This window comes from Callospermophilus lateralis, chromosome 4 (genome assembly GCF_048772815.1).
Source record: "Callospermophilus lateralis isolate mCalLat2 chromosome 4, mCalLat2.hap1, whole genome shotgun sequence".
Lineage (NCBI taxonomy): Eukaryota > Metazoa > Chordata > Mammalia > Rodentia > Sciuridae > Callospermophilus > Callospermophilus lateralis.
In genome coordinates, this window is record NC_135308.1 from 105,957,973 (window position 1) to 105,982,407 (window position 24,435).

The 24,435-nt window shown below is 37.3% G+C and overlaps 1 protein-coding gene across 1 annotated transcript in view; it reads left to right on the forward strand.

Annotated features, from left to right (window-relative positions):
- Positions 1-17,013: 17,013 nt before the first annotated feature.
- Positions 17,014-24,435, forward strand: part of Arid2 (AT-rich interaction domain 2) — a 176,771-nt gene continuing 169,349 nt past the window's right edge. The window contains exons 1-3 of the mRNA XM_076854349.1: positions 17,014-17,406; positions 17,522-17,615; positions 18,673-18,770. Of these exons, the coding sequence (XP_076710464.1) occupies positions 17,315-17,406; positions 17,522-17,615; positions 18,673-18,770 (284 nt within the window). The 5' untranslated portion in view covers positions 17,014-17,314. The remainder of the gene's footprint in view (positions 17,407-17,521; positions 17,616-18,672; positions 18,771-24,435) is intronic.

The following is a 24,435-nucleotide window of genomic DNA, read 5'->3' on the forward strand; positions in this document are numbered from 1 at the left end:
GGTAGGCACTTTGTGTGCATGATTAGGTCAGAATCTAGATTCAATTTTTTTATGGAGAAGTCACATGATCCAGAATTTCTTTTGCTCAGATACTCAGATGTCATTATTGAATACAGAGGTGGCTACACCTAACTACTAAATCAATAAACATCCAAAAGTTTTCTGTGACTTACCACTCCATGAATCTGAGTCAATTTTAAAACAACTCCCTGCTTTTTCTTACATTTTTAAAATCATAGATAATAGTTGTTTTCAGTTAGTTTCTACAGTATATATAATAACTGTATATATGGTTCTTAAGTTCAGAAAAAAAGTAAAAGGGCTGGGGTTGTGGCTCAGTGGTAGAGCACTTGCCTCACATATGTGGGGCACTGGGTTCAATCCTCAGCACCACATAAAATAAATAAATAAATAAACAAACAATAAAGTTTGTGTCCATCTACAACTAAAAATATTTTAAAAAGGTAATATACTGACATTTTCAATTTCAAGCTAGCTTTAAGTTTACATAAATTCAAAGAGTTTGGATTCTAATTATAATGTTTTAATATTCTAGTTAGGATCAACTGAAATGAAGTCAAGTGAAAATGCTTTTAAGCTAAACAAACAGATGTCATCATGGAGGCTTGTATAATGTATTAAAATTGTTTCTCTGTACTATTTGGATTTTTCACTTAATGAAATACAACACAGAATAACTCCTATACATCTTTAATGGCACCTATTATTTTACATTCATTATCTTTGTACATTCTTCATTTTTTAAAAAAATATAATGTAAGGGATTGAAACCAGCGCCTCACATATACATGCTAGGCAAGTGCTCTGCCACTGAGCAACACATCTAGCCCATTTTTCATTTTTGTAAGTTTACCTATGAATGTAGAATGTACTGGGTGCTTTAGTCATTGAATGAATAAATGAATGAACTTCCAATGAGGTTGTAAGAGAAGACAGATAATGGGAGACCTGCTTCCGTGTGTACATTTTAAGGTACATGTTTGTAAAAGGAATCTAATTATGCTTATACAAGACTGGGTATATTAGAAAATACACTAGTAAAAAAAATAGCAGAAATAAGATACACATGCTCACATAATGAGTGTGTGTATGTACATACATAAAGTATGTACACAAACGCAGAGAAAAGTGCTAATAAAACATACATCACCAAAGTGAAGAGTGGTTACTCCTAGGGAGAAGGTTATGAGATCAAAGGGGACCCTAAGAAACTTGTTTTTTTAACTTTTTAAATAAGGGACATATTTATGTAATTCAAAATAAGAGAAAAAAACACAACATAAGACATTGGCATAGAATCAAGAGTTTCTAGGTCTAACTTGCTGTATTATAAGAACAAATATGCTTGTTACATTTATAAAACATCCGAGTAGGAATAGAACATCTCTAAACTATGTTTTATGAGCTGTGAGCTATCAATTATTATAAATCATTGTTTGAAACTACTCCAGTTTTATTCAAATTTAAGTATCAAACTAGCCAAATTATTTAGCATTAAGAAGAATATAAGAAATAAGAGTAAATGGGTGTGGTAACATGTGCCTGTGGTTCCAGCTCCTTGGGAGACTAAAGCAGGATGACTGTTGGGGTCCAAGAAGTTCAAGGCCAACCTGAACAACTTAGAAGGACAACTTAGAAAGATAACTGAAAGCAAGCTCACTTCATTCCATTCTTGTACTGAAGTACTTTTGTATCTGCACAAAGAATATGAAAGACAATTTTAGGAGCTGCCCCTTTCAACAACAGGACATATCCAGAATAAATTTATAAAAAGGAATTTAAAAATACAGATGATAAATGAGCATCTGAATGAAGAAAAAAATGAAATCGATATTCATCTGCTTGGAAAAGCAAATGTTAATGAAGTACATAACACTCTCAAGTAGCCCTTTGGATGTAAGGGTTATTATGCCGAAATAGTTTTAAAAATTATTTTATTACCAAGTAATGTATATAACAGTTACTTTTACCCATCCTCACTTCAATGAGTTGTGCTTAACCTTATAAACTCAGGGATGGAGGAAAGGATTAATAACGAGGGATAAAGAATATGAGATTCAGGGATATCTGTGGCATACTTACTAATAATAAAAAAAAAAAGAAAATAACTGTGTTTTTAAGCAGCTACTTCAAAGAGGCACAGCCTCATGACAGACAACTACAGGAAAAAACCCTTTGTAGGGGAGAATGGTGATGGGGTGGTAGCCACAGCAGTGTGGAGGCAGGAGCTATATACTTGTGAGTATGAGATGGCGTGAGTAGTGCTGGGGAGGGGAGTATTTCTAAAATTGATCCCGCACATAGAGCAAAGTGAGTCTTGAGAATCAGGCAAGTCCTCTGAAACTATATTTATGTAATACTTCTCAAATTCATTTCCAGTTTCCTACTTTGTTATGATAGTGGGTTTTTGACATTCCTTATTATGAGTTACCTCCTGTTCTGAACCTATGTCAAACAACTGTTTTCAATCATTATGAACAATAATTTAAAAATTCAAACATATGTTTAAAAAGTCAAATCTGTATCTATCTGTAATTATCTATAATGATGTAACTCCCTTGTACTCCCATATGCTTGAATGGGATAGAACTGACTGCAGGAAATGCAAAGGCCCAGGAACTGTGTCATTTCCCTGCATATATGTACACCTATCATTCGTGTAGCAAAAGGAAAATAACTGAGAAAAACAGGTTTCAGGAGAAAAGTCCAAATCCTCAACGTAGCTTCCTGGTTTCTATTTTTATTCTTCCTTACCCCTGCAAAATGGGCTCATCTTGAGTGGCCGCCCACTGTTCTCAACATTTCATACATTTTCATGTCTCTGAGCCTTTGATTTTAATCTAACCCTCCCTTCCCCACCATGATTATGAACAATGTTATTTTAAGATACATTAGTCTATCAAGCTGGGTGTGGTGGTTCATGTCTGTAATCCCAGCTACTAGGGAGGCTGGAGAATCACAAACTCCAAGTGAACCTGGGCAATTTAGCTAGCAATACTGTCTCAAAGAAAAAAAAAGGGGGGGGGGGTGCTGGGGTTGTAGTTCAGTGATAAGAGTGCTTGCCTAGCATATGTGAAATTCTGGATTCAATCCCCAAAACTGAAAAGAAAAAAAAAAAGATATAGTATATATATATATACATCACACACAATCTTATGAAATTTAGACTTCTCCATGTACAGCTAATACCTCCATCAGACTCCTTTATCATATTATAGTAGAATTAATTCTGTGTTCACTCTTCTCTCCCACCTCTTGTTCAAACAGCTTCTTATGATAGCACATTGCTTGGCTGATAAAGTTCCATCAATGGTTGTTTGAATAGAGACAAAAAACTGCAGCAACAAAATATCCGGTTTTAAGTGATATTAAAGAACTCTCTTGTTTTTTCCAGACTGATTCATTTAAGCTACTTCATGAATATATCTTCTATTTTAAAAAAGCCTTTAAAGGTTGGGGATGTGGCTCAGTGGTAGAGTGCCTGCCTACTAGGCCCTCAGCCCTGGATTTGATCCCAGGGCGTGTTTGTGTGCGCGCGCGTACACACACATGCCTTTAAGTAGTGAATCTTGTGATTCTATAGTAACACTTTAATGTATCAAACAGCCCTGTTCAAATTCTATTATAAATCCACAAAAAGTTTTGCAAAAAGGATGCCTAAACTGTCAAAATATGAATTTCATAATTCCTATTAAGGGTACTCCAGAAAGTATTATAATTCAATTAAGAAAATGTTTTATCTGACATTCCTAATGTATCTATTTTAAAACTGATTTAAAGATGGTATTCTTTCCTGGTTTTATTTGAACTCAAAGAATTCATTCATTTATTTCTCTTATCTGCTCTTGATAATTTATTATAGTTTAATTTATTATTGTCTTCTATGTTGATTAGATCCCCAACTGGAATATATGAAACTCTTTGATCATCTTAAAAGCCCTTAAATCTTGAAGGAATTTGCAAATTTCTCATTCTAAACCTAATAAGAAATGTGACTAAGTTCTCTAGATCCCTTGTAAACATGCATCACACTTGGCAACTGAGACTCTAAAATGTTCTTGCTCTAGAAGTCTGAGGACCTATGACTACTTGCATAGCAATCAATTACTTCATTTTGATATATAGTACTCAATGTTCTTTAATTCATCTAGTGGATGCTCAAGAACTCAAAGGACCCTCTGGCAGATGAGGCAAGAAACCTATGGCTCTGGGAGAAGCTCTATAACATGAAGCAACAGGAATGAGTGGGGGTATTCTATGAATTCTGGGGAAGAGAATGGACTCTAGAAGAGATTAAAAACATAATAAACTTTCTTGGGAGACAAGAGGTAAGAGCAAAGTTATATATATGACATTACACTGGTTGTATGCAGTATAGGATTACAGAGAATGAGATCCTAGACCTCCAAGTAACACTCACACCGCAGTAACAGGTGGGGCACTTCTTCCATTAGACATCTGGTCAATTTTTAATAATATTTAGGTCAGCTTTTCCCAGTATTTTCCATGGAACACCAACCCTGTTAGAAAGGCAGGTAGATTTGGAAACAGGATACATATATCAAGGAGGATATTAAACGCCCTGAGAAATATTGTAGTGAAGAACTTTAACTTTGCTTAACTTGGCATTTCCGAAAATTACATAATTGCATAATCTTCTTTTCAATTTAGCACCTATAAATGGATCATGGCATACTTTTGGGAAATGCTGATTTGGGAACATAACTTAAAAATCCTTATGTTTCCCAAGGCACTGAAAACACAAACTTTCAATACCTTTCATATTTTTAAGAAAGTATGTCAAATAAATTCATAAATTTTTGGAAAAGCATTATAATTTGAGGTATGGGGTAAAGAAATATGGTAATACAAGTAGGACAGCATTCCAAAGTCATAGAAAAGTATCTATAACTGTAAATTATGCTTTATGAAGACTGAAATAGTACTGAAAATTTTAAAACTGGTGATCAGAATGTATCATCCTTTTATTAAAATCTCACATCTGAATATAGACTGTTTCAAGGAACATCTTAATCTGAGATAAATTTTGCTTACTCCTATATTCTTAATTACTGCAAGACATCCATGCTCCATACTGCATTTGTTAATGTTATTTTTCTGCCCTTTCCTGAATGTTAAGCCTGTACTGTTCTTTTCTCCTGATGCTAGCTAATGCAATTCCATTTTTAAGTATTTTGTTTTTAAAATAAAATCAAAAGGGGAAAATGTTCCTTTTCCCTATTGCTGTAGAAAAGCAAACAGAATTCTGTTCTATATTGTAAGGCTGACTTTTCAAATATTATATCAAATTATTTTGTTTCATGCACTTTTAGATTTCAGAGTGCTGCTATATCTTATGTAAATAACTTATGACTCTTAAAGTCTGTAATTCTTCCAGTTAATTGTTAATATTTAAAACATTCTGAAATTTTCTTTGCAAATTTATTTGAGAAAAAAAATCATTGTACATCCCTTGCAAAAACGTGGTCATACACATACACATACCTTTGATTATGTAATTTTTTATGTAAAGTGTTTTGTCTTTCTAATCTTGTTTAATAATGGGTGCTTTGACTAAAACAAAACATACATTGAAGAGGGAACTGATAACTCTGAGAAAGAAAAAAATTGGTCTCTGGATAAGCATATCTCTTTTTAGCAAAAGGTAGTAGAATTTTTTTCCCCCTCCATATTCTTCCTGTGTAGCAGAAAGCACTGTCCTTACTTGTGTTTATCCCTTTACTTTTCAAAAATCATCAACTGAATGATACTCGTCAAGCTTTGGGGTATTTCTTGATCATAGATAATTTCAAAAATAATAAAGCTTCCTTGGAAAATATCTAGTAGTCCTTATATTTCTGTTGTGGTTATTACGAAATATGATTATTCTTACTAAGCTAAGGCTGTGGAGATTTTTTGTTTCACTGGCATTGTTGCTACTATCTTCATTAACCAATTGGTTCTTCTATTAACTCATTCAGCTGTTACTCTTCTAGATCAGGCTTCAAACTAAACAAATAAAGAGAACTAATGAATAAATAAGATCATTTCCCTTGTGAGCCTCTGTAAATATTCAGGTTATTATAGATGTTCACAAGAATACATTTTAGGGACTATGTGTACTTTTGTAGGATGGGTAGAAATATATGCAAGAGCAGACACAACACCTATTGGCAAGTCTTTATTTTGCTAAGTTTGGAATAGCATTTTGTCTGCTGATAATAATCAGAGAATACATTTTATAAGAGAGATTATAAAAGGAGTCTATGAATTTCAAAGCCTTTGCTACCCCTACATCTACTAACAATAGGAACAGTATAATATTTAGTTGGGATTCTAAAGAAACCAAATCAAAGTACCCAGGAACATTGCCCATTTTTCTTTCTTTTTTCCACACTGGGGATTGAATCTGAAGCCCTTTACCACTAAACAACATTCCTACCCCTTTTTATCTTTTTTATTAATAAATCTTCAGCAGGGCTGGGGTTGTGGTTCAGTGGTGAAGTTGTTGCCCGGCACGTGTGAGGCGCTGAATTTGATCCTTGGCACCACATGGAAAAATTAAAATAAAATTATCTACAACTAAAAATATTTCAAAAAAAATCTTCAGCAGTTGTATATTTTAGGTTCATTAGTAGAGGGCATAGCCTGAATCTCACCAAAGGGGGCCTTTTCAAATTCTCTTGACTACTTGTTAGATCTATGTTAGATATTCATTTCACCTACCAAATCATTGATTATTATCATTGTTTGTGGTGCTGGGAACTGAGCAAATGATTTATATATCTTTGGGTTCTTGTAGATAGTGTCTAGAAGTTTCTTGGACACCTGCCACTTGACTTACCAGACAAGTGGTCCAACTTACATGTAGCTTCTGGTAGTGCTGCAACTATTGAGATAGTTGGTGGACCTTGGCCTTCTAGTAAAGAAAATTCAACCCCTTCACACCTGTTCCAAGGGGGTCCATCATGCAACAACAAAAATCTCCCAAAGACAAGAGTTTAACAAAACCCTATCTCAAAATAATAAATGAAAAGGAGTAGGGATGTAGCTCAGTGGTAAATGCCCCTAGGTTCAATCCTCAGTACTGTCAATAAAAAGTCATGCCTTTGACCTAATTTGATGGCTCTTAACTAGAATGTAATTTGTTTCCCTAAGTACAATCCAACTTTTACTTTCATGTTTTGAGGTTCAGTCTGGCAACTTCTGAACCAGGTTCAAAGACTACAGAGCTTTTGAGGCAGATTTATTGCTCTGAAAAACCTTTCTCCACAGAACCTATTTACTTTTTTTTTTGGAGGGGGGAATAAGTCCTTACTTGAGACCCGTCACTCAACACAAGAGAAAATGTGACTGTTAAACTCTTTCAAAAGAGAAGACTAACAAATGATCACCATTACAACATCAAATGCATGTCACTGAATGAGCACTTTGAGGGTTCATCTTGCTACCTGTCTTAGTCTATTCAGATTTCTATAACAATACCACAGACTGTGTGACTATAAACAACAGAAAACTATTTTTCATAATTCTAGAGGCTATAAAGTCCAACCAAGATCAAGATGAGTGACTAGTGAGAGCTCATTTCCCAAATGTCAGTCTTTTTGCTACTACCTCATATGACAGAAAGGGCAAACCAACTCTCTGGGGTCTTTTTTATAAGGGCGCTAATTCTGGAGGACTCTACTATTCTCATGACCTAATCATCTTCAGAGGTTCCACCTTCTAATATCATCACTTCAGTGGGAAGGATTTCAACATGAATTTTTCGGGACTGGTGGGGAAGACACCAACATTTATATCAGAGCACTACCCTATTTTATCACAGTTTTCCTGTTTTGTTATTGAGCCTGAATAACAAAAAGGCTCAATGAAGAGTTTGTAAGTTTGAGTGAAACTAGGCTAAAAATAATACACTTAATACCTAGTTGTTGCTCTTATATTCTCTGCTATAGAAACTTAAAAGTTATAATAACTGCATTAAGGAAACACTAGATCTGTGGTCAGTTACCACAAAACATTAGGGGAGAAATCTATTCCTATAAGTTGCCTTTACCTAAACATTATTGCAATATTTGGACAGATGGAGTTAACATTTTTTAATGTCCAGTGTATGGCACTGTTTTATCACAATAAGACTGATGGAAAATATGGCGAAATCTTTCATTTAGCAATTCATGTTCCTGAATTCTTTTTTTTTTTAAGAGAGAATGAGAGAGAGGGAGAGAGAGAGAGAGAATTTTAATATTTACTTTTTAGTTATCGGCGGACACAACATCTTTGTATGTGGTGCTGAGGATCGAACCCGGGCCGCACGCATGCCAGACGAGCGCACTACCGCTTGAGCACATCCCCAGCCCCATGTTCCTGAATTCTTACACTATGTTGATAGAAATTGAGCTGTCTTAGATTGCAGTAAAAATGCTACCTTGGGTGAAAACTAGAGTTTTAACTTGTGTCTTTTAAGACACTAATAATATGTAAAGATACCAGTTTTCCTTTCTTGAGCCCATTCTCACCCATAGTCCTATATATTTGATATAGCTTTCTATCTTGAAATACTTCCCTGGATGGGGACAGTAGTCATAAATATCAGAGAAGCATAATGGTTTGGGGAAACAACATTCTCACCAAGTGAGGGTACACACAGTCTTAAGATAAAAAACTATCTGATAAGGTAACATAAGATTATTTCTCTAAATCTACTCTCTACTGAGAGAATGGTCATTGCACTATGGTTCTAGAGAATCACAGTCAAGATTTCAACTTAGCCAGTAAAGGAAAGGTGTGCATTTTCACTGGCATTGAATGATGCTTTTATGTTTTGTTTTTTTTTTTTGGGGGGGTGGGCAAGTTGTACCAGACGTGAGCTGGGAGCTTTTTATAGGGTAGTTAGCAGTTATTAAATTGTACAAGGTATGATAGTGAGGCTAAAAATGTTAGTCTCTTTCTCTCTATGCAGTAATATTTATAAAAACATTATTGGTTGTAGCCTTAAAAGACTCATTTCAAGTATCTGTATCTGGCTACAAGTAGTGTGAACTGGCAAAGAAAATCTAAGAATAAATGAGGAAGTTCATGAAGATGGCTAATCTAAGATAAATCATGATCTAAGAAGTTCTAGAATCCATATTTAAGCCCAGTTTTCCCAATAATTCCCTAAAGAAAGATCATTTTATCCTACTCTACCATAATTCATTTTTTAATTTTGCTAATCTTCTGTCATTCACAATTTCTTCTTAAACATTTATTTACTCTTCTCTAATTATAAGTGATTCAAATAAATTTATGGTTTTGTGCATAACTTCTTAGCAATTAATCAGATTCTAGAAATTAGATTTTATTAGCAAGACAGAAAGTGTGTTTAGTAGAAAAAGCAATTATTTGGGAGCCAAGAGGCTTATCACAAAATGTTTACATTTTAGGAATGAGCTCAATATATAACTTAAATAACTGCATCAGCCTAATGAACAAAGCCTAAAGAAAGCACATACTTTTCTCTAAAATATGCCCTTTCCCTTTGGTTCAGCAGGGAGAGGGCCAAAAGGGAAAATACTACTGTTAACATACATGTAAAACATGATAGGATGCCAACTGCTCCTATTCTCCCAAAACAATTCATGGAATTGTGGATTTTAAACACCAGTAATTATACATACAAGAATTTAATTACCCAAAAAAGTGCACACAAATAATGCAATAATAATATTCACTGAACAATTTGGAATATGCAGATTAGAATCGAATTTTAGCATTAAAAAAGATTATAAAGCAATATCTTCAGAGTTTCAATTTTACTCTGGGCCCACAGATAAGCTACAAGAACCTGACGTAGGGATAAGCCCTGTGGATGATCTTTACAAAAGCAATGCTCAGGTACACCCTTCAAACTCTGCAGCAAACAGCAGTATAGCAAATAAACACAAAGAACAGGAAGATGGCAGTGTGACCTGGTTAGAAACATTTTGTGGAGTGTCACCCATGAACACAACACACACTACTACTCAAACAAAAGTAATAAACTCATGTATCCCAAGACACTCTCAATTAGTTGAAGAATAATATTTGGAGTCTATTTTTAATTAATGTAATCTCTCATCCATACATTTTCGATAGAGGGCAAATCAAGAAACAGTTCCGTGTACTTATCTAATATAAACTTTTCTTTAAGATTCTGTTGTACGCAGTTCTTTAGAAACAAAATTTTTGCTAGTTTGTTGCAATTATTTCAATATGATGCACTCAAGTTAGTAGTCCAAAACTAAAGTTTTAAAATGCTTTTCCATAAATGTCAACAACACATGAAAAAAATAAAAAGCAGCACCTGAAATAAATTTCTAAACTTAACTATATACTTGTCTTGGGCAAAAAGAACTTTAACTTTTTTGGCCCTTTAAGATGTCCATGCCTACTGAGACCTTCTCTTTAGAAAAATGCAAATAAACACAACTTGTTTCACAGGACTCTTGGGCTCCATGAACACCATAAATAGATGACAAGCGACAAGTTGACTGTCTGGTCTAGCTAGGAATATACTCTTATTTCAGGTCTTTAGAAAACTGACACTGAGAACAGGGAGAGAGCAGAAAGGAGGGTTTCCGCAATGGGCACAAATCCATCCAGGCGGTGTAGTTGCTTTACTACTATTTTTGGTGGTTCCAATTTTAACAGAGGATAGATACAACTGAGATTAGCAAAGGACAGTTTCAGTTCACTGGGAAGAGAATGAAGTCTGGAAAATCCTAAAGATAGGGAAGCTGCTTTTCAGTTTCCAGAGAAACCAGAGGGCCATCTTTCAACCCCCCATTAACCCTGAATACCTGAAGTAGGAAAAGTCTTCAAGGAGTTAAAATGAATAGACATTGCAAAGAGGATCCAAACTCATTTACATAGCTATCAACAATCAGGGTGGTAGATGTTATTACTAAAATTAGTACTGTTATTAAGAGGGGAATTTGATTACAAAAATGCCTTTAAATACTCTGAAATTTTCATCTCTGTTTAAAAATACCTGGAGGCATTGTATTAATTGCAAAACATTTTGCCAGTTATTTTGTACTCCCAAAGAAATATTTGTTTCTCATATACATTATCACACAGATCATCTAGAATACTTTTGTGTTCCACATGCTACAAATTATGTTAAAGAATCCAGAACACCTTAAAGAAACTGTTATAATTGAAATGTTGATCAGAATTTCCCTTAATGTATAGCAGTAGGCTTCAATAATTTACATTGGTCTTGATTGAATTTCCATTTTCATCCTGTATATAAGTAGTCTGTGACATTTTCAGAGAAAAACAAAAAGCTAAATAAATTCAATTATTATTAACACTACTCTGACTCATGCAGCTATGAAGGAAAAACTGTATAGACTTTTATGAAACCTAATTATTACACAGTTTTACATTTCAGCTTAATTCCCATTTTATTGTTTTGCCAGCAGAACTGCCAATTCCTTAGGCTTTATAGCTAGTCAAGAATTAAATCTGCATTAAATACAGAATTAATTTGTCTTTGGGGTTTAATTTTTTTTAAATAATAGCAAAGTGCAATGTCAAGATGAGTCAATGTACCAAAAAATTGAGACAGAAAATCAAAATTCATTAAAACAATGTTTGCTCAGTAGTATATATATATATATTTTTACATTCACTGAACATTGTCTTGCTTTTCCCATAATTAAAAAGTTCATTATTGAGTCATATTTTTTGTGGATCTGAGTTTTCAAAAAAAAATATGACTTAAATGCTGGTTATTAACATTATTTCAGCAACTGAGTAATACTAATCTTCACACTACTGTGATACTAATTATGATTATATTTAATTGTCCCTATTCTCAACAAAATTTTGACTCTAACTCCGTGTTCAGATCCTACTTAAGTATTAAAAATTAAAAGTCCTATGGTCTGAATATTTCATGATAACCTTTTATAGCTAGCAGTTAAGAAAAATCTAGTGTTGGAGAACAATTTACTTGAGGGTCAAGTCATTCTCCCCCACTCCTTGACCAAGACAGGTATTCAGTAAATATTTGATGATTTTACAATCTACAATGATTAAAAACAAACAAACAAAAAACAGTTCCTTGGTTTGGTATTAATGCTTTCATAAAATTTCCAGAAATTATTACAACTATAAAACAAAGTACTAAAATACTACAAACTGTATGAGCACTCAGTTTGGGAACCACTTTTTAGTTATCAAAATAGGTGAAATAAATAAGAATGCACAAATGTATCACATTAAACCTCTAACAATTTTAAAAATTTAGGATTAAATGATCTAAATAACTAATGGGACTGATTCTCTGTCAAAAGCATATTAGGGAATTCTATTCCTAAGGTGTATTTTTATAATTGCCTAAAACTTATTTTTTTTCATTTGTGTTAAAGAATCAAGTTAGTAGTCCAAAACTAAAATCTTAATAAAAACCTTTTAAATTGAAAATTTTCTTACTTTTGGGAAGAATAAATCACACTGGATTTATGCACAAAAAATAACCTCTAACAGTCTAGTAAAAAAACATTTAAAATCCCAAAAAGCTTATTCGACCCTTCTGGGTCAAATCATTCAGATACCTGCAACTGCAGATTCAGAATATCTGCTTTAAAATTGCACTCATCTGCAGTAAACTATTTCCTCACCTTTAAAAAATTTAGTTATTAACACTCATTAGAATCACCATTAGAATGGAAAGGCCTCATCTATGGTTTGAAGTTGTAACCAAATTTTCAGACAATTAAGCCCATCTAAAAAAGAACAGTATATTAAAGGCAAGAACAGTAAGCTCTGAAAGCATTCTTACATTTTACCAAAAATTCCTTAATGTCATCTAAAGAAATATCAATTTAACTTCAATAGCCTTGTTCAACCAACTTACCCATTATTTTAAACCTTAGAATAACCTGCACTCTGGCATGCCAATTCCACAAGTTATTTAAGTTGTTGAAAATATACACTTAACAGGCTTAATTTGAAACTGGATATAGTTCTTCAAAGTATACTTGAAAGAGGGATTTTTTTTTAAATTTGTCACAATTTCTTGACTAAAAACTGATGAGAGGAATCAAAGATTTACACTAAATAACAGGAAGCTCTAATTATGGGGTGCGAGGTTTCCAGTTGCTATTAAAAACAATGCTTTGTATTTTCCCCATCATTAAGGCTCCATTTCATTTTCTCACCAGTTAACTGTATAAATTAAGTTTCAACAATTTTCACTATTACTGTTTTTTTTATAGGAACAGTTCTAATTAATGATTAATTTTACTTTACTCTGAGCTAAATTTTACTTTATATCTTATTAAATTAGTTGGAGAATATCTATTGTTGTAAAACTGTCAGTACATCTCTTAACATTTCTTTTCCAGGATCCACCTGCTCTATGCTGCCCACTATAGGAAATGTAATATGGTAATCAGAAATGTAATACTGGGCACTTAGGGTTACCTTAGTACAAACTCATAAAAAATATTATCTGGCTATGAGGATGCTAAGATATGGTGTTCTTGCAAGAGATACAGACTAATTAGTGGTAACCAAATTTATTAAGTATAAAGGACATCAGTAGAAACAGACAGGACCAGAAACTATCTTGGTGATCCACACACCAGCAGTAGCAACCGGGTGCGGCAGGGGGATGGGGCGTGGAATAAAGTGAGGGAGGAGCAGCCTGCAGAAAGCTGCAGTTGAGTGCTAGAGAGGAAACGTGAGGGTCAACATCAGTATAAACAAAGCACTTTAAAAAAGAAGTCATGCAAACACAAAAGATTACTGTAAATGGAAAATGACATTTAAAATCAATTATTCATATGAGGCATATTTGTTTCATCAGATAAATCTTGTCTTTTCTTAAAACTTTACTCTTACAAGCAAATACTTTTAATGGTTAACTTTTGTCACACATTTTTTTTAATTCAATCACGGGAAAACGGAACAGTATAGAAATCTCAAAAAGATCAAGTTTTATGTTTCTTTTCACTTTGACAAGAGTATATCCAAAGTGTTAAGAATTTAAATTCTATAGATCAGATATACTTTAGGATTCCATTTAATGAGTACAGACTCTTCTACAGAAAAGGAATTTTTAAAAGTCAATACTCCAGTTTCACATCACATGTTAAAAATTTTAAAAAGGCTTAAAAACGTATCACTCCATGTCTTTAGGCTTTAACTTGTTTTGAAAAGCAAAACACACTATTGCATGTTTATCTACACGCATACATTAATAGCAGTCGGCGGCTTAAAAGTGGTAACCTCCTATTGAAAAAAAGTGACAAATGTCACCCTTCCATACTGCCCTTCTAATTAGACACCAAGACAACTAGGCTTGCCCACTGCAGTTTGGGATAATAGAAGAGACGTCTGCCGCCTAACCTGAGACATTATTAACGTTCAATCCTAGGTCTCCAAAGAACTAAATTTCAGAGTACGTGCCTGGGTTCCCACTCCTGCCCTGTTAGCACCGTCACAAGCCGGCTCCAGGCCCACCGAGATCCCGGAGCAGGGGCCTCCGGCGCTCCGGAGCCGAGAGGTACGCACGGACTCTGGCATTGAGGAACTACCGAAAAGTCGCACGGCACCCGCGGCGCGGCCAAGGCCACGGCGACCACCCCGCATCACCCGGTCCTCGTCCCCTCGGAGCCAGCCGCGTGGCCCAGGGGAGATCCGTCAGTTGCCGGCATCGCGAAAGAGCAACAAAGCCACCAAGACGCCGCAGCAAGTCCCCGGGGCAGGCAGTCGCAGCTTTCCCTTCTCCTCTTAGTTACAATTACCCCAGCGGCATCTGGTACTTCCTTCGAGAAAAATGAAAAAGAAAAAAGGCGTAGAGGTGGTAGCAGTTGTCGACACTTTCCGCGCAGCGTGATCCTTAGGCTCCATCCTAGAGCAGGATTTCCAAAGTCGGATGCATCCTCAGCGGAGGTATTCCTTGTTGACAGATCTCTCGCCTCCCACAAAATGGGGCCGAGGAGGCGGCCGCAGTCTCCTCTATGGGCGCCGCCATTTTGTGAGGCGGCGGCGGCGGCGGCGGCGGCGGCTGGAGCCCGGGGTGTGTGTAATGGTTGAATAGAATGACCCCCTCTAGGGAATCCCCGGCGCTGACAGTTACGTAAGGGGCTGTGCGCAAGTGCGGCGTTTAGGGAATCCGCACAGCTTGGGCCACGAAGCGCTGCGGCCCACATCTCCACTACCCCTAAGGGGACTGGTGGGGGAAGGGACCGCTGACCGGTCTCCCCGGTACCCCACCCCCTCGCCTAGTTCAGCCGCCCAGCTTCCCCACCTTCTCCCCCAGGGTCTCCGCCCCTCTTAGGCTTACCAGTCGCTCACTGGCCCTCGCGGGTCAGGAACTGATTAGCCACAGCTTTATTCAGACCCCATTTAAGAGACAAACTTTACTTGGGAAGTAAATCCGATTCCTAGAGTGAACACCGGAAGCATGCTGGACTGTATTACATAATTTTTTTCACCATCAAATACATGTTCCCATTGGAACCACTACCTGAAATAACCCATCCGGACCCTTACCACCCTGTGACCTTGGGATGGTCAGTGACTTTACCCATTGTGGCCGTCACTAAAATGGAACTAACACACTTTATGAACTGTGAAGCTTAATTAACAGCTGTATCAAGGGCCGGCTCTAACACCCATTGTAAATGCAAACTTTGGTGTTAGTATTTGTCGAGATATTTTGAATTTCTCATTTAAGCAAAGGTTATTTCTTAACCTTGAAAAATATTTTATAAGAAAATCACATTTAAGACATTTTAGAGAAAGCAAGGAAAAACATTTTTATCAATGTTTATTTTAAATATATTTACCTTAATATAAAAATACAAACATTAACTATTATTGTCAAGTTGGACAGTAAGCTCTACCAGCTTAGTTTGCATAACTCATCACACAATAATTGTTAGGTGCGTGAAACCAACCAGAAGCAAGCTGAATTAAGAGCATTACTTTATTTCTATAGAACTAGGACAGATAGTTCACACTGTATTTGATCTAGTTTGTTAAAGTTAGTTGATGGAAAATGTGCTAATCGGGCCCCCAAAATACTAGCATAAGGCTCAGAAAAGCTGATTCCTTTAGACCTAAATATTTCAAACAAGGGAACAAATTGATTATTCCGATCCGTGTACGTTGTGTAGTGTGAGGAGCTGCCGCTCGGAGATTTTTTCCTTTCCCTCCGAGTGCCACACCGGTTCGGTCCGGCGGGCGGAGACTCCCAGGCGGCTCTTCCAACAGCCGCGCAGGGGACGCGAACATCGCCTCCACCCCTAACCCTGGAACAACCGGTAGTGGCCGTTTCCCTGCGCCGCCCCCCTTTCCGCCGGCTTTGTGTGTGTGTGAAATGTGCGGCACATTGCAGATGAACCCTAAGCCCGGCGAGCCGAGTCTATTGTTCCCCGCGAGGAGCTGCCGCGGTGGTGTGGAGCCAGGCGCAGTGCCGTGGCCAGCCCTCGGGGGTCGCTGTGCGGCGCTGGCTGCCGGGCCGTGGCGGCGGCACTGGCGGCGGCAGAGAGGGAGGCTGGCGGGCAGGCAAGCGGGCGGGCGGCGCGCAGCGGCTCGGCTGTTGCCGGTGCCTCTGCCCGGGGACTCCCCGGCCGCCACGGCCGAGGCCGCGCGTGAATGTGTGCGAGGGCCCCGCGGAGCCGCGGCCGGAATACACGCTGTCACCCCGCTTTCCACAAACCACCACACAGACCTCCCCCTCCCCACCCCCAGCCCCGCCTGCCCCAGCCCCTCCGCCGCCGCCGCCGAAACTCCCGGGCCTCTGGCCGCTTCGGCCCCTCACCGTCCGCTCGCCTTTCCCCTGGCCCGCTCGCGCGCCCCCGGCAGCAGCACCATGTTGAATCGCGTCCCCGGGCCGAGCCGCCAGGGCCGGCGGCGCTGAGAGGCGGGCGAGAGCCGGGCCGCGGGGAGGGAGGGAAGGAAGGGGTGGGGGCCGCGCTCGCCCCGCGGCTTCGCGCGGATCCGGCAGTCGCCTGCCCCTCTAGTTTCGCTCCGATTTCTTTAAACTTTTTTAGAAATTCCCCTCCCTCCTTCCCTCCTCTCCCCCTGGCCTCCAGCTCCCTCCTTCCCCTCCTCCTCCTCCTCCTCCCCCTCCCTCCCTCCCTCCCTGCGCCGCCGCCGCCGCCGCCGCCGCCACCACCGCCGGCCCATGACTGAGCCCCGCCGCCGCCGGCCGAGGAATGGGCTCCGGGCTCTGGTAGGAAGCGCTGGGAGCGGGGGGCGCTTTTAAAACACCGATCTGGGTTTTTAAAAAACCTCCTTTGAAAAAATAATGGCAAACTCGACGGGGAAGGCGCCTCCGGACGAGCGGAGAAAGGGACTCGCTTTCCTGGACGAGCTGCGGCAGTTCCACCACAGCAGAGGGTGAGAGCAGAACCGGGGGGGCAGCGCCGGGGCGAGCCGGGGCGAACGGGGCTCTCCCGCCCGGGCCGGGCGCGGGGTCCCGGCTGACAAGTGCGGGGCTTTCTCTCTCCCGCAGGTCGCCTTTTAAAAAAATCCCTGCGGTGGGTGGGAAGGAGCTGGATCTTCACGGTCTCTACACCAGAGTCACTACTTTAGGCGGATTCGCGAAGGTGAGTGGAAGTTTTAATTTGTATTTCCCTCTCGCTGGCCTCTTCCAAAAAGTCTCCTTTGACCCCGGAGTGGGCGCTCGGGGCTGGGGGGGCTGCCCGCGGGGGCAAAAGGCGTCCTTTTCGCTCGCAGCCGGTGGCACGGAGGCGGACGGCGGCGGGGCTGTTTTTGGCCTGGTGGCTCGCGTGCGCGCGGCGGGCGCGGGGCTCGGGCGGGCGGGCGGCCCGGCGCCGGCTCGCGTCCTGCCCGGTGCCCGGCCGGCCCGGCGGGGTCTGAGCGCCGCTGCGGGGAGTGCGGGCGTGCGGGGCGCCTGCCCGAGCCCCGCGCCCGCCCCGCGCCGCGCGCCCGCCCGCCCGCTCATCAGCTCTGCCGCCGCTGCCGCTCTAGCACAGGCGGAGACACAGAGACACACAGACTCTGAGAGCAGTTTTCGTGCAACTCAAAATTAGCGCGGGCAGGTTTAACATCGATAATCGGCTGCGAAATGATCTCGGCTGCCGGGGGCACCGCGTCGGCCCGGTCGCCCTCGGTTTATACAGCTAACAAAAGAAACCAGGACCTGTCTCCAAATAGCCATCTTAGGCTTCAAGGCTAGGCAGAAGCTGTAGGCCTCAAAGAAGGGCCTATGGAGATGGATAGATCTGGGAGAGGGATCGGAATCGGATCCGGCCCCGGCCCCCCCAGAACCCGCGGATGTCGCTGTCCGGAACAGTATTGATCCTTTTGAACTTTTTTTTTTTTCTTTAAGTGTAAACGGACCGCGTTGAGATTTAAAAGGGGGCGACAGAGGGACTTGCGATTGGTTATTGTCCGGGCTTCAAAAACAAAACAAACCCACCAAACCCCCCCAAACAAAACAAGTGCTGCTAAATACAGGGCTTTCTGATGAAAACACAGTGATTCAAGCAGACCTTGCTTAGTAACTCTTACGGATCGATCTGAACCACCCAGTGATGCCTTAGTGTCTACAGATCTCTGCAGAATGGGTATTTATTTCATAGTTAGGTTAGGTTTTTCTTGGATTGAGCACTTTCAGACAAGTGTGAATGTTTTTAACAGGTTTCTGAGAAGAATCAGTGGGGAGAAATTGTTGAAGAGTTCAACTTTCCCAGAAGTTGTTCTAACGCTGCCTTTGCTTTAAAACAGTATTACTTGCGGTGAGTAGTAGAGACTTTTCCACAGTATTTGGAAATAAGGGACTTATGAGAAGTTTTTCTTTTTTTCCAAAACAAAAAGCAAACCTTGCACACCAAATAGTTTCTAATCTCTTGTTAATTTTATTCGGAGAAACATTTAATGTCAATAAAATGAGGGATTGTAGGAAGGTAAAGTTTTCCTCACTCATTTTAGGATTATTTACATTTTTCATACAAAATCATTACAGGTGACTCCTCACTCCCTATCTTGGTAAACATTCTTTTGTGACATTGTTACTGATTGCTTGATATCCACTGAGGGGCAGAAAGGTGATGCTTAGTAAAAGAGTTAATATAGTTAATGAAACTTTGTAACCTTTGGGAAATTTTTTTTCTTTTTTTGGGAACTCCTTTTACCTTTTAAAATTCGGACTTTCAGAATTTAAGAAAAAACGAAACGTATGGTTTTGTACTGAGTCATTCAGTAGTATTTCAACAGAGAATTTCTGCCTATCATAATATGTAGGTGCCTTACATGACCAGGATTATTCTAATTTTTTTGTTGAATTTCTGAGCCACCTAAACATGTTCAGGATCGTCAGAAAAATGAGGATAATATGAAACTACATACTATTGTTTAATTTTTCTTTTATTCTTTCCCTTATGTTTTGATTGCTTATTTGACAAAAGTAAATTTCATATTCAGTTGGTATGTGATATACTCTAAATAATATCTTTTGTAATATTTTTATTTTTTTCCTCCCAGTTTTATTCTAGGAATACTTTCAGATTGTAATTTACTATGAAGTCATGTTTTTATTTTTGTTTATTTACCCATGGAGGGTCCTTAGTTGGTTGATATTTAAAACTAAAATAATAATTTTTGCACTTAGTACTTTCTAATAAATATTGATAATAGTGAGATTACAGGATATCCTTCTGTTTTTGTTAGTGGCTTCTGCATAATTTGTTTTGTATTGCTTCAAATACTCTCAAGAGTTCTTCTGTATTATGTTCAGCATTCTGAAATAGGAAATGCAGTAATTGCACAGGTGTACTTTCTATTGGCTATCTTAGATTGACATCAGGCTTGAAGCTGAAGAATTCACAGAACTTTGTGGAGTAGTTATTGAATTCCATAGGAAGTCTAGAAGATATTAAATATGGTTAGTTGTTACAGTGTGTGTTATGTGTGTGTGTGATGTGTGTCAGAATACATCTTAAAGGGATAAAAATTCAAAACCCAAACAAAACTGATCTCCCACATTGCTGATTTAGTAATGGGATGAGAAATAGGAATTTTATATCTGTGATGATAGTCATTGGCTCATTTTCATTTCTAATACTGAGAGGAACATGTTAATACATGTTCTGGTTTTATGCCAATTGGAATATTTGGATTTTGTACTGTTTAAAATACATATTTTAAAGTTATGCCTGGTATGTGTTTGATTGATTGATTGAAATTTAATATCCTAAAGATACTGTATCATATTTGTGGCTCATGAGATGTATATTTTTTAATTTTTAATTACAAACTAACAGTTTTAGCATAATCAATTAAATGTCTGGGCTCCAGTTTTTTATAAAAGTTAATCATAAACACCAGTTGTCATTTCTATCATGGGATTGTATCATTCTTTAATTATGCTTATAAATACTATTTTGACTATACAGTTTCAAGGTTGTTTGTAAGTATTTTCATTGTTCTCTGATCAATTTAGGCTTTTCTTGTTAGAAACTGCTTTTTGAACTATGTCCTTAGCTAAACTTGTTTTTCCTCCATATGTCATTCTCCAGGTTTGTTTTTGTAGGGTTGTAGCTAGGCTACTAGGAAAAAGTTGAAGCATTTGTTTTGGAAAATAAACCATGTGAAGATTTGCATGGCTTGTTTAAAAAAAAAAAAAAAAAACAACAGAAATATTCTGGTTAAAAATTGAGTACTGCCAACCTTGTAAGAATTTTCTCTACTGGTGTAATATTGCACAAACCCACAATTATGCTGGGTTTTACACCTTCCTCAGAAAAAATCTTAACTGACAGAACAAATGTCAAGCTTTAACAGTATTTTTGTTACTTAACCATGATAGTACCCTTTGGTGGTAAGAAATAGTGATCAGGTGACTTCATAAGTTACCTCTTTGCTACATCAAATTAAATATCATGGTTTTTGATGAGCAGATAATGCGGCATGTTTTATAAATCGCATGTAGAATAATTTTTTAATATGAGCTGCTTTTTCATTTGATCTATTATAACTGTCATTACATATGTTAGTTCTACTTACTCTACAAGTTTAATATTTGCTCAGATTCCTTGTGATTTTACTATTCATTGGATGAATGGCTGTTAGTCTGGTATCTTACATGTTTTCATAATATTATAAACATTTAATTAAGAGCAAACTACTATACTGACCATGACTATGCTCTAACACTTACGTTTTTTTGGATACAAATATAGTCATTAAATATAGAGAGATTTGAGTTCAATGGTCTGACAAAAGTTTGCTTGGTTTTATCAGACATACATTTATTCATGTGTAGATTGTCTATAAAGATTTCTTGATCTCAAAATGAAAATGGTGTTGATTATTTGTCTTAACATTGGCATTTAACTTTTAAAAACTAAATGCCTACTGATAATGTATAAAAGTCGTATATTTAAAAATTGGGTATTAGTTAGCTGGGGATGTAGCTCAGTAGTAGAGTGCTTGCCTAGTATGCACGAGGCCCTGAGTTTGATTTCCAGCACTGGTAAATAAATAATAATAATAATAATTATATATTAAGCATCTGTGATATTTGTGTTCTTATTTACTTTTAGTTTCTTTCTTGACATGGACATCTTAATATTTTGCACAAATGTTTGTTGGAATGTTTTTGGAAGTATAAAAGGATAAAGTATAATTTCCTAAATTTTATATATGGAGAAATTAAAGACAAAATTTAAATGTTTGAAGGTCATACATAAATTGGACATAAAAGTTGTGTTTTATGGTATATGTTCAGTAGTATTTAATCAGTCTTATAATTCATATTGTTATGAAGGTGATTTTGATAAAATATTAGGATATTTATGTCTGATGTGTTCTATATTTAATTAGCAAATTTTATTTTTTGTTCTGTTTTGGTATTAAGATTGCGATATTTGCTACTCCTTTTCGGGTTAAGAATTTGAAGCTTTTTTTTTTTTTTTTTTTTTTAATGAAGATGTAGGTAAATATTTCAAATATTTAGTTGAATTTTGTTTTCACTTACTGATCCCAGTAGTACAACTATAGTCAAGGTTAACTTGATATTTCCATATAAGTTTAGAAAACTTGATTTTTTGGAAAGGAGATATCTTATACATTGAAAATTTGTTCAAACTGTTAGAAGTGTTCTTGCATTCAAACTTGTAAATGATTTTTTAAAAAATATATACCTACCTTTAGTATAATCAGAAACATAATTGTACAGTTGCATTCACCAGAGTGAATTTTCAATTGAATTATGAATTTATTGTCCTTTTTATTTCTTGGTAAGTAAAGCCCTTCTTTAAGTTATATCTATAGATGAAGTTTACATTTATCAGTTGAGTGACATGAATATGTGTTCTGTAGTATCCACCATGTAGATTAGTTATTGTAAGTGAAAGCCTTTTATTGGTTACTTGAAGTTAAGTGAAAGACTTCAAGATTGTGATAAATAAGTAAATAAAGTAACACATTGAATTTACTTAACAGACTGAATAAACAGATAATTCTCTTTCAAGAAAAGAAAGTAATAGACTGGGGAAACAATTGTGTCTGAATAAGTATTCATGTATGTATTTTAAATTTAATTTTATAAACTCAAATTTTGGATAAACCTGATTTTGCTATTTTCTAATACTATGTTACATTTTTGAAAGGCATGTGGACTTCGAAAGTAGGAGTAGAAAGTGGAGAATGTTGAAAGACTGTTCAGAGCTCACTTAGGTTAATGTTGGTGTCTTAGAATCAATGTTTTCAGTATCTCAGAAGCCATGTTTTCAGACAGCTTAGATTTGCCCAAAGTAGGAATCGTCTACTTTTTTCTTGATAGGTAGTTCACTGAGGTTACAGATTTTGCTGAGGATACAAACTAAGAACTTAATAACTCCTAAAATGTTTACATTCTTTTTTGCATTTAAATTTTCTGCCTTGGTTATTAACTAAAAATGTCTAATCTTGAATAGAGGCATTCTTTTATATTTCTACTTCTGTGTTCTATTGTGGTCTTCGTATTTTCATAGTTGATTGTGTGCAAAATCCACTATAATGTCTTTGATAGAAAAGTCTATCACTACTGTGGATCTCTTATATTCTCCAACTAAATGAAATTGGAAGTTGGGAAGGGAAGGAAAAACAAAGATTTTAATTCCTTGGAATTTAACTATATTGTCAAGCAAATACTTAATATGTATTAAGAAAACTTTTTATTCTTATTTATGAAGGCTGCTTATTGTGCATTTTCTAGGCCTACTAAAGATTAATGATAAAAATGAATTTTTCCTGAATTGGGAATTAAGAAGACATGGAGCAGGATAGAGTAGGGGGTGTAAAATAGAGTAAGGGCTGCTTCTTTGATCTACCACCACCATCACCACCACCATCATCATCCTCCTCCTCTTTGGTATGCAAGGTCAATTACAGTAAAAATTCCAACTAGCCTCTGTGAAACACTAGTTTTCCTGAAATGTTAATATGTTTTCTTGAAATGAAGCCTAATGATTTGAGCAGTAAAGCTAAAGTTGGGTTACTTTACACAGTATTTCTTGAAGACTTTGTTTTGTTAATGTGTGTTGTGATCTCCAGAAAATTTGGAGATTCACACTATTTTTTGCCTCTTTTATCACCTCATAGTGAACGGTTTTCCCCAAACACCACTACACTGTTAAAATGTTACAAAACCCCATGCTTGACAAAGTCCTACTAAGTTATTCTGAACACATTTTGGGAAATTGAGCCCAGGGGCACTTAACCATTGAGCCACATCCCCAGCCCTTTTTAATATTTTATTTAGAGACAGGGTCTTGCTGAGTTGCTTAGCACCTCACTAAGTTGCTGAGGCTGGCTTTGAACTTGTGATCCTTCTGTTTTAGTCTCCTGAGCCACTGGGATTATAGGTGTGCACAACTGCCATGCCTGTAATGGTTTAGTCTTTACACTTAAGGCTTTTATTTGAACCAGCAACCCCCAAAAGTTAAGTAACTGCTCTTTTTTTCCCTCCTGTTCATCATTCTAACTAGATTCTGCTTTTTAAAAACAGGATGTTTGTACTTGAAATTTTGTTTTTAAAATTTGTCTAAACAAGTCTCTAGCGAATAATGGCAGAATTATTTATCGAATTGTTTGGTAGAGTAATAATTACTTTTGTTGAATTACAGTGCTAGTCCTGCTAAAAATTAGTATTTGCTTCACTACCATGACTTCAAAAACTGAAAAGTCATATCATGAATTTTGATATTAGGGAAAAGCTGTTTAGAAGTTGAGACTGGTCTAAGGACCAACCTTTACTGGTGTTTTAACAGTGGAGATGTTCGTATTAAACATTACCTTTAAATATTTTATGGCTTGAAATTGTAAGTACAATTTTTATGGAAATGACTTGAATTTAAAGTAAATACATGTAATATTATTAGTTCATATGTTCATAGTGGAGTCAAAAAAGTTCACAGCTTC